The sequence below is a fragment of the Balaenoptera borealis genome, assembly GCF_965194805.1.
Source record: "Balaenoptera borealis genome assembly, chromosome: 11".
NCBI lineage: Eukaryota > Metazoa > Chordata > Mammalia > Artiodactyla > Balaenopteridae > Balaenoptera > Balaenoptera borealis.
The window spans coordinates 57,291,522-57,301,981 of NC_138868.1; the positions used below are offsets into that span (position 1 = coordinate 57,291,522).

The window sequence follows — 10,460 nt, forward strand, 5'->3', positions numbered from 1 at the left end:
AAGCAAAGCAAGTTATACACTACACATTTTTGATACTCAAACCAAAAAAACTCTAGATCCTTAAAGTATCCTAACTAAAACGTTTGTGCTCAAGTTTCTTTTTCCCTATATTTCAAGGTCTGAAATTTTTGAAAATTTTACATTTTAGTTCTTAACATCTTTTAGGGAGCCTAAAGTAACAAACATAGAAACAGTACCAAATATAGGATAATATATAACTAATATTTAATATGTCCTATAGTACTCCCATGATTTCTTTAAACAATTCAATCCTGTCACATACACAAGTGGGTAACATCTTAGAAGGAGGTATCAGGATTATATTTTCCAGAGCTTTACAATTAAGAAGTGAATTTATAAGACTCAAAAGTAGCTACCTTTATAACCATCACCAACAGTGCTAAAATTCATTATTTTCAACCACCTAAAGTGTTTTTTAAATTTTACTTTATTTTGCTTATTCTTTGATTTCAGAGTTTTCTAGTTTTTTTTATTATTATTTTAAAATTATTTACATACCTGTGAAAACTTCAAGTAATAAGAAATGTATAAATTAGGTAAAGCCCACTTGTTAATGGATTGCCAATACCACCACCTACTGGCCAGAAATCCATAAAACTTTCAGAATTAAAGCAGATCCACTGACTTTATCAGCTGTTAAAGCCATATAGGGAAAAAAGATTTTTACATCTGAACAAATTTTCTGTTTGTATGGTTCAAGCACTATTGAAAAGCCATATGGATGGGACTTCCCTGGTGGCGCAGTGGCAAAGAGTCCACCTGCCAATGCAGGGGACACGGGTTCAAGTCCAGGAAGATCCCACGTGCCGCGGTGCAACTAAGCCCATGCGCCACAACTACTGAGCCTGCGCTCTAGAGCCCTTGAGCCACAACTACAGAAGCCCACATGCCTAGAGCCCGTGCTCTGCAACAGGAGAAGTCACTGCAATGAGAAGCCCGCACACCGCAATGAAGAGTAGCCCCCTGCTCACCACAACTAGAGGAAGCCCGTGGGCAGCAACGAAGACCCAACACAGCCAAAAATAAATAAATAAAATAAATAAATTTATTAAAAAAAAAAAAAGAGAAAAGCCATATGGAAGATGCATAAGAAAGTTTATGAGAGCATATGTAAACACACCCTTTCACACTATAATGGGATGACACTGTATAATGTGATTTATTTTCCTTTGTTTATTCTTATGCTTTAAAGTCATGATGTTCTTTAGCTGTCACACCAAAAATTACCTCTTAAGGAGCTTTTCAAAGAGCAAGAACTTTCTTCGTGTGCTATGGCAGGGCTGGGCCTGCATGAATTTGGATGCCGTCCAAGGGAAGGGTATGCTGTCAGACAATCTTTGCAAGTGAGCTGGATTTGGAGAAGTGGATTAGGAAGAGTTCCAAAACTACATGGAATAATACTGAACTTTATCCATTGGGTCACTCTTTTTTTTGGAGCCCTTCCATCCAACACATGGAAGGAGGGTCCCTTCACCTCATCAACTTACCAACTTACATTCCACTGTGGCTTTGCCGGGTTGGGGGAAATGGCTGAAAAGCAAAGCTAAATGAGACAAAATGTCTTTAGGCATTAGATCAATCTACTTGATCAACACCAATAATTTTTTTAAATTAGTGCTTACTGTATATAAAATGTCTGTGACCAAGATGTAGAAATAGGAACTAGATTTACCCTCCCATTTGAAACAACAAAAAAAACCAAAAACAAAACAAAAGCATCCACAAGCAAACCACATGAAATGATGGTTTTCAAGACACTGGATATCAGACAACAAAGGAGAGTGATCCCTGAGAGATAGGAAACAAACACAGTGAACCCTACCAGCAGCCCAGATTACTACCTTGAGATTTTCCAGGCCACAGCAGGAAGAAGGGAGAAATAAAGTGGAGCCCAGCAGACTCCCTGAGTTGAGGAGACCAAAGTGGCTAGAACTGACAGGACAGAGTACCAGAGAGCAGAGAGCTGTCCAACAACTCCAGAGAGGTACAGGGAGTCACCCTGGAGTATTAGGTGGAGGAATGATCAGCACATGCAAGTGAGGAAACTATCCAAGGCCAGGGAAAGAACCATCCACAACGATTAGAGGAAACAGTGCCTGGTGCTCATATGTGGCTGGAAACAATGCCTGCTCCCACAAACCAGGCTGGAAAATCTTGTAATTCACAAGGCACTAGGTAGAATACTCAGGAAGGCTTTGCCTCAGTAGTGGGGAATAATTAGACCCAGACTGAGCACCGCTCCAGATTTACTTAACAAATCATAAAAGCAAGACCCTTCCAGTAACTTAACTACATACCAAAACAAAGCTTAAGAAGCTTTATAAATATCCAGCACCCAACAAGGTAAAATTCACAAGGTCTGGCACCTAATCAAAGATTAGCAGATATACGAAGAAGCAGGAAAACATAATCCATAATGAAGAGACTAATCAATCAATCAAAACTGACTTATAGCTGACATATTAGAAGGATGCAAAAAGTTACTAAACAGCTATGAAAACTGTACAGTTTTAACTAAAACTGTATTGTATATGTTCAAAAAAGTTAAGTAGAGACATGGAAGACACTAAAAAAAAAAGGCCCAAATCAAACACTTAGATATGAAGGCTTTCACTTAGATATGGGGTTAAAAATGCACTGGATAGGAATAACAAATTAGGCACTGCAGAAGAAAAGATCGGTAAGCATGAAGACATAGTAATACAAACTATCCAAAAGAAACATACTGGAAAAAAAAGATTTTTTAAAAAGAAAAGAACATCTGAGAGCTGTCGGGATATCATCAAGTGGCCTAATATATGGTTAACTGAAGTCTCCCAAGGAGAGAGGTAACATAAAAAATATTTGATGAAATAATGACTGAAAAACTTGGTGAAAATTAAAATGCATAGATTCAAGAAATTCCATGAACTCCAAACACACGAAACATAAAGAAAACTGTGCCAAGGCACACATTAATCAAATTACTCAAAACCAGTGATAAACAGAAAATTTAAAATCAGCCAGAGAAAAAAGTACCACACAATAAAGGGTGCCTGGAATAAATAACCCGAAGAACTTTCAGGATAATACTCCAGTACTACAATTATTCAACTTCTTCACAAGAAAGAGCACCTAGAAGCAAAGCGCCTTACCTTAAAGAAAGAATGGATAGCAGCTGTGGCTTCACTGCGAACCCTCAGTATAGAACCCTGAACATTAGTCCTACACCTAAGGTGAGGGTATTGTCTCAGATACTCCAGAGGATGCCTCTCTTTATATTTAAAAGGGAAAGCCTGACAATAAAAGGAAAAACAAGTTAGAAGCCAAAAGAAATACAGTTTTATAAAATCAGTTTACAGGGCATTTGTTAAATAGTAGTGCTTTAGAATAAAATTAAGATGCTTTCGTTCCTTATTTCTTAACATAACTGAATATGGTCCACATTAATTCTAACAAGTTAGTAGAACAGTGAGTGAAATCAGAAAGATGTGGGTTTAAATTCAGCTCTACTACTTATTAGCTTTGGAACCTTGGGCAAAGTTACTTATTATCACCAAGGCTCATCTGTTATTTATCAGATTTCTATCCGTTAGCTATCAATCACTACTTACAAATAGAGAGATTAGGATATAGTTACCCAAAACACTCCACTGTTTGGCACACATGAGTTTAGAATATTGTAGATATTAAACATTGTTTTCTACAGCTGTATACAAACAGCTGGTATTGAATTTTAAAATTGCCCAAATGTCTTGAAAGCCCACAAGCGCCCATAATCAATTAGCACTATTTATCGCCATTTATCAACATGTGCTGCTGTTTCAGAACATGAGTGAGGGTCAACAGCTTTCTGTCATCTGGATGAGCAATGTATACTGATAAAAATTTTATAGGAAATTATGACTCTACCTAGAAAAATTTCCCTGCCCACACTCATTTTACAAGATTGAGAAGATAGGATAAAAGTTTCAGACCAAAACCAAAGTTTCAATAAAAAACATAACAGAGAAGCTAAGTAAAAGAACTCTAAAACAGGCTACCAACATAGCTGTCTATTCCTTTTAGGCTTTGTGCACACATTAATTTATGTCATATAGAAATAGGTCCCATACCTATGAAAGTGACAATATGATCACATTAATAGGAATCTGGGGACTGTCAGCAGGTTCAGAATTCCCTAATGCTGAATACTTAAAAATGACACTGAAATGAGGGGGAAGAGTAGTGGAAAGCATCAATACCCACCAAGGGAAAACAATTTTAAGAAGAGTAAAACACATGGCAAATTTTTAATAATCAAACATCCCTCTAAAAAAGCAAAAATAAAAATGGTTAACATTTCAGTTATCCAAAAGAACTAAAAATGAATTTGAATTAAAATGATGCTATTTCCCTATATTACTCATTTTTTGTTCATTAAATATTTGAAGATGAGTATAGCTAAACCACAGGGGGTTAAAATGGCTAGCACATAAACTTCAGCTGTGCCACTAATCAGCAATATGACCTAATGCAAGTCATTTTACCTGGTTGGGTCTCATTTTCTCCAAATAGAAACTGGATTAATAATCTATGGTTTTATTCCCTCTAACCTCTTTATCAGGCTATACATAAAAAGCTACTAACAGAAGAGCCTTGCAAAAATAGGAATAAATATGTCTTAATGTAGAATTTCTTATCTTTGTTCAGCCTAAGTATCCCCACACTCTAGCACCATCCAACAGAATTTTCTGTGATAAATGGAAATGATCTGTACCTGTGCAATGCAGTACGGTAGCTGCTAGCTGCATATGACTACTGAGCACTTGAAATGTGGCTAATGTCACTGAGGAACTGAATTTTTAATTTAATTTTAATTGATTTAATATTAAATAGCCATGGGTGGCTAGTGGCTATTGCACCAGATGGTACAGTTCTAGATCATGCAAAAGTAATTTCTAGGCAGAGTTTTCCTAAGAATGTGGTTTGCCCTGGTATGTCTTTGTCACTGCAGCTGACTAGGCATGCTTGTAAAGTGGCAAATCTCAACAGTGACAGGCACCACAGAGATACACAGAGTATTATCACTTAGCTCTCACTCCTAAGGCTCCGCCATCTACATAAATACTTTTTGCTACTCTTTCTACATTCCTCAGTCTATAGCCTGTTTCAATTATCTAGGAAGTCACAATCGAAATGTTCCAAGTGCCATCTTCCCAATAATCACACTTAAAACAAGGCTAATGTTTTAAATTAAGCCTTAACGGCCTCCATAATCGTGTCACGACACATACCTTGGCATCACAATTTCCAACAACTTCAATTTTTTCTGCCTTCAGTTCCACATTTTGCCTTTTGGACAAACTTTTTACCAGCTGCCCTTGAACTTCCACAGAACTCCCAAAGGCCAGTTCTCTATAATAACAAAACAATAGCATAAACAAGATCGTACATGTAGCCCTCATATTAATACCAACCTTGCTCTCAGAACATTAAACTATTACTTATTTATTTATTTGGCTGCACCGGGTCTTAGTTGCAGCATGCGGGATCTAATTCCCTGACCAGGGATCAAATCTGGGCCCCCTGCATTAGGAGCATGGAGTCTTAACCACTGGACCACCAGGGAAGTCCCTAAACCATTTAATGATAGAAGATTTTACCTTTAATTGGGTTAAGAGCTGCACATAGTTGAGAGAGAAGCAAAGGATAGGCGGGGGATATTGTCATGTGAAGATGTTAGAGAGAGGAGAAAAGGATCTTGATTCCAAGTATTTGGACTTGAGCCTCAAAGCTATGAAAAGCAGATTTGTTTAGAAAGATCACTGAGGGGGCAATATGAACACTTGGAATAGGGAAATGGGGAACAGAGGAGATGAAAAAAAATCAAAGTACTCTTAAAAACAAACAAAAAAAACTCACCTACTGTCAAAGCTTGAATCTGCTACAACCTGAAGGCTTTCCAAAGATGACCCGTCATTGACATGCAGGAACAAGACTTCCTTCTGGGATCGGACTGAACGAATCCATCCCTAATGAGAAATATTTCTAAATGTGAGTTTAAAATACAAACATTTTATATTTTCATTACACATACACACAAAGGACTAAATGAAAAAAAAAAAAAAGTCTTCATAATCCTGCCTGAACAAATCAATTGCTTTTAGTTTACCGACATGCATATATAATTTTATATGGTCCTCATCACAGTGAAATACAGCTTTGGCATTCCACCTTTTTTGTTGTTGTCGTTTTGTTAATAAAGCTCATCATTCTGAATAAGACGTCCCAAATCCCGTTAAGCTGATGAGCCTAATTCACATAACCAATCCCCCTAATATTCCAGGTTTTCTTCCTGCCCCTGCCCTCTCCCCCACCATTACACATAACAGGGCACATACTTTGGTTTCTTTCTCCTTTTATATCAAATTCCCAGAAGAGAGATTACGTAGTTATAGACTAGAAACATCTTTATGGGGTTTTCTTTTTTACAAAGTATCATACTAAAAGAGTTCTCAAGAAACTTATGATCATATTAAGCAGCACATGAACTTTCAAAGACACTGAATTTAAATGACAGGTATGCATGAGTACAAATGAGATGTCTTCAAGTAGAACACTAAAAACAGCTCTCTCACAGATGACAACCTCTATGCTAGTTAAATTTAACTAGCATAGAGGTTGAGAGAGAATATTCTAGCAGTCTCTGAACAACTGTGAAACAGTTGATGGTGTTCAGTTAACCATCAAACATGCTTGGGAAAAGTGAGATGATCCTACTTAGGAAAACTGTACTGATCCTGACTTTCTTTGTATCCCCACCACACCCTAACAGACACTGTTATTAAAGCCCTTCTATTACTTATTTGCATGTCCATAATATTTTGTGGGTTTAGGAATCACATTTTTAGTTGCATTGAAGGCTATTGTCAGGCACACAGTAGAAAATCCATGAATATTTTCCAGTGGAAGAATATCTATCATGTACTGAACATCTACTATGTGACAAACATTTTACTACCTTCTTCATATACTGTTTCACCTCCTCCTCACAACAGCAATGTGGATTATCATTATTCCCATTTTACAAGTGAGGAATTGAGGCTCAGAGAAGTTAAATAATTTGCCTGAGGGCACACTGCTAGTAAATGGCAGAGCGTGAATTTAAACCCAAGTCTAGTAGGAAGCGCTTATCTTTCTCCAGGGCTACACTGAGTAAAGCGTAAATTGCCTCAGTCTCACGTACAAGGCCCTTCATAACTTGAGCATGCCCAATCCAAAGCACCAATGCCTTGCTTTTTACTTGTTAGTAAAAGTTAACATTTATGGAGCACTGTTTAATGTGCTTCTGTCCTAAGCTCTTTATAAATATTTTTCTACTTAATCCTCACAAGAACTATCACTTTAGAGATGAAACATATTTAGAGAAGTTAGGACAACCTTGCTAAATACTCAAGGTTACCAAGTAGTACAGGTGGAATTCAAACACAGATCTCAGTTCAAAGTTCATGTTCTGTCAACAAACTCTTCTGAAATGATATTTCCACCCTATCCCTGGTTCCTGTGCCTGAGGAACACATCCTTCCTGACTCAGCTGAAATGTCACCTCATGCAAGAAGTCTTCTTTGACCTCCTCACACTGTTAAGAACTTCCCTCTCTGTATTCTCAAAGTTTTCTATTTATACCACTAATACTTATCACACTGTTGTCATTTCTTGTCTTAGCCATCAGACCAGGGCTGTCTGACAAAAATATAATGTGAGCCACATACGTAATTTTACTTTTTTAGTGGTTACATAAAAAAGAAATGGGTTAATTTTAATAGTATATTTTATTGAACCCAAAATATATATCAACATGTAATCAATATTAAAAATACTGAGATAGTTTGCATTCTTCTGTTCAAAATTAGTGTGTATTTTACAATTACAGTACCACTCAATTCAGATACTTCTAAATTAGACTGCACAGAACTAAAGTGAAAGCCTCTAACCTAGCGAGTAGGTTCTGTTCATCTTTGAATCCTCTCTAGACTAGCACACAAAGGTATTAATGTATGTCGAATTAATAGATTAATGCAAGAAAAAGTTTTGATTTGGATAATAGAAAGAATATGAAACCCAAAGAAATGCAAAGAGGGGGAAATTGGTCATACTGCTAAAAATCAAGGATATGTGAGGACAGCAAAAATAACTGCATCAGTGTGTTTCAGCAACCTAGTAAGTCAAACCTCCTTGCTTGGTCTGCTCCTTTAAGGAGGTACCTTCTGTGTGGAGCCGCTGCAAATATTATTATTAACAAGATAAATGATAGCAACTAACATTTATTCACGGTGGGCCACTGTCCTAAATATTTTGTAACTAATCTTCAGGACTCTGTGAGATAGGGACTATTATCTCCATTCTCATAAGAGGGAACTGAGGTTTAGACACGTTAAGTGACATGCCCATAATTAACAAGCTACTAAGCGTCAGAGATTTAAACCGAGGCAGCTTGACTCCAGAGCTCTTTCAAACTGCTACACTCCACTCGTTCTCCTAATTTATTAACATAAGTTATATGCAAAGCCCCATTTTAGGCACTGAGGTGGTTAAAAATTGAATAAAAGTTATGGTTTAGTTGAACAAATATTTACTGCCAGCTATGTGTGACTATCAAGACGGATAAGACGTAGTTCCTGCACTCAAGGAGCTATATAACTGTGGACACACGTTATGAGGGACAAAAGAAAAGGGGCTCGTTCATTTTGCTGTATGATTAACAAGTTTAGGGGTAATAACCTGTATCATGAAAGCAAAGTTCCAGCACTTTTCAGGGAAAACTAACGGTAACCAATGAGAAGAGAAAAACGTGGACGCACACGATTGCCTACATTTTCTAACTTTCCGCTGCCGGTCGTTCTGTCCGACCCGACAGCACAAGGCAAGCCTAGACGTGGACGTGCCACATCAGTCAACGAAAAGGACAAACCCACCCCCTTCCGATACACTAACCTGGACCTTAACGCGCTCCCCACTTGCGTTCTGGGCCCCGAGAGCGTCCCGCACGCTCAGTTTGGCTGAAGGTTTGTGCCTTGGGCAGGGAGCCGAGGAACAGGAGCGCAGGGCTCGGAGCAGGCACCGGGCCCCGAACATAGCGCGGCCGCCCCAGGCCCTTCTCGGGACCAGCCCTGATCCCAGCGCGCGCGGACCCTGCCTACGGTGAACCCTCTCTTCTCCCCTCTTCCGGGCCGCAGCCCTGCCCTCAGGCGCTCCAGAGTCTCCCGCTGGCTCCCTTCTCCTTCACGGGCCCCAGCTCGTGAAGAAGCTCTGCTTTCCCCCTCCCCGAAAGGGCGGAAAGGACACAAGATGTTCAGCGACGAACGCCAAAGAGAAAGCGCGCGCCTTGAGCTCCCGGGACACCCCACAACCCCGCGCAGCTTCTAAACTCACTCCCGGACCCCTAGCTGAAACACGCGCGGCACCAGCCCCTACGTCACCACGCCAACGCTAACGTCATCACGCTACGAGGAAGTGCAGAGGGAGCATGCGTACTTGTGACTCCATTTAAAGAGGCGGTGAAGCGGAGGAACGGGCGGGGTCATGAGCTGAGATGGGGCGGAGTTAAGACGCTAGGGTTGTAGAGGTTAGCGCTGAAGGAACTAGGTAACCCACTTGGGGCGAGGTATGAGAGTCTTCATTTCTAAAGCTTCCGAGTGATGCTGAGGAACGCAAAGTGAAGGGCAAGGAGTGACTGATGCAGAAGGAAAGCGGACCAGAAGGAGACTCTTGATTGTTGAGAGGATTAGCGTGAGGGGATCAGTCTTTTCGGAGTTATGACAACAGAGAAAAACAACAGAGCCCCTGCTAAAGTCACGTTTGGGTGGTATCAGACATCTAAACAGACAATTGAATAAAAGGGTGATCAGTTCCCTGACACAGCCTAAGCGTGGGATGCCAAAGATGGCTTGCTATAGAAGGTAACCCTTTGACAGGTAAGAGTAAGTGAAAAGACTTGGAACGGGGTAGTCAGAGAAGGCATGACAGTGTGAAGCTGTTGGAGAGGGAGTGGAGGAATTGCTGGGCATTGCCTGCCAGAATCTTTGAGCCTCTCTCTTTCCTTTTCCAACACAGTTATCTGCGTTTATTTGACCTGGAAACAATGACCCTTTCATGTATTAGACCACCTTTTAAACGTATCAAAAAATTCTCTAACTCATTGATACTCATGAACTAGTTTTCTATCTGATTAAAAGAAAGAAGTAAGGGCTAGTTACTTAAAGTTGCACTATTATTATGCCCATTTTACAGATAAGAGAACTTAGGCACAGAAATGTTAAATGACTTGCTCAAGGATATACATGCTACAAATGTGAGATTTAAACCTGGAAATCTTGGCTCCATCCACTAAACTGTTATGCTATACAGTCTCTCCAAGGTGGGAAATAAAACCATTGTCCCTTCCATCGAGAAACTCACGGTCTAGACATGGAGACTGG

At 39.4% G+C, this 10,460-nt stretch overlaps 1 protein-coding gene across 9 annotated transcripts in view; it reads right to left on the reverse strand.

The window, feature by feature from the left end:
- The window catches only part of NARS2 (asparaginyl-tRNA synthetase 2, mitochondrial), a 144,405-nt gene extending 134,921 nt beyond the window's left edge, over positions 1–9,484 (reverse strand). For 6 of the 9 annotated variants that reach the window (XR_014231775.1, XR_014231776.1, XM_082343369.1 and 3 more), the window contains exons 1-4: positions 8,977–9,482; positions 5,905–6,014; positions 5,277–5,397; positions 3,156–3,296 (exon numbers count right to left, since the gene is read on the reverse strand). Coding sequence is in view for 7 of the 9 variants with exons in the window: in XM_082343369.1 (XP_082199495.1) it covers positions 3,156–3,296; positions 5,277–5,397; positions 5,905–6,014; positions 8,977–9,117 (513 nt within the window). In the remaining 2 variants the exon portion in view is untranslated. Of the gene's footprint in view, positions 1–3,155; positions 3,297–5,276; positions 5,398–5,904; positions 6,015–8,976 lie in introns of all 9 variants that reach the window. The other 3 variants (XM_082343373.1, XM_082343371.1, XM_082343372.1) reach the window with 3 other exon arrangements.
- Positions 9,485–10,460: the final 976 nt, after the last annotated feature.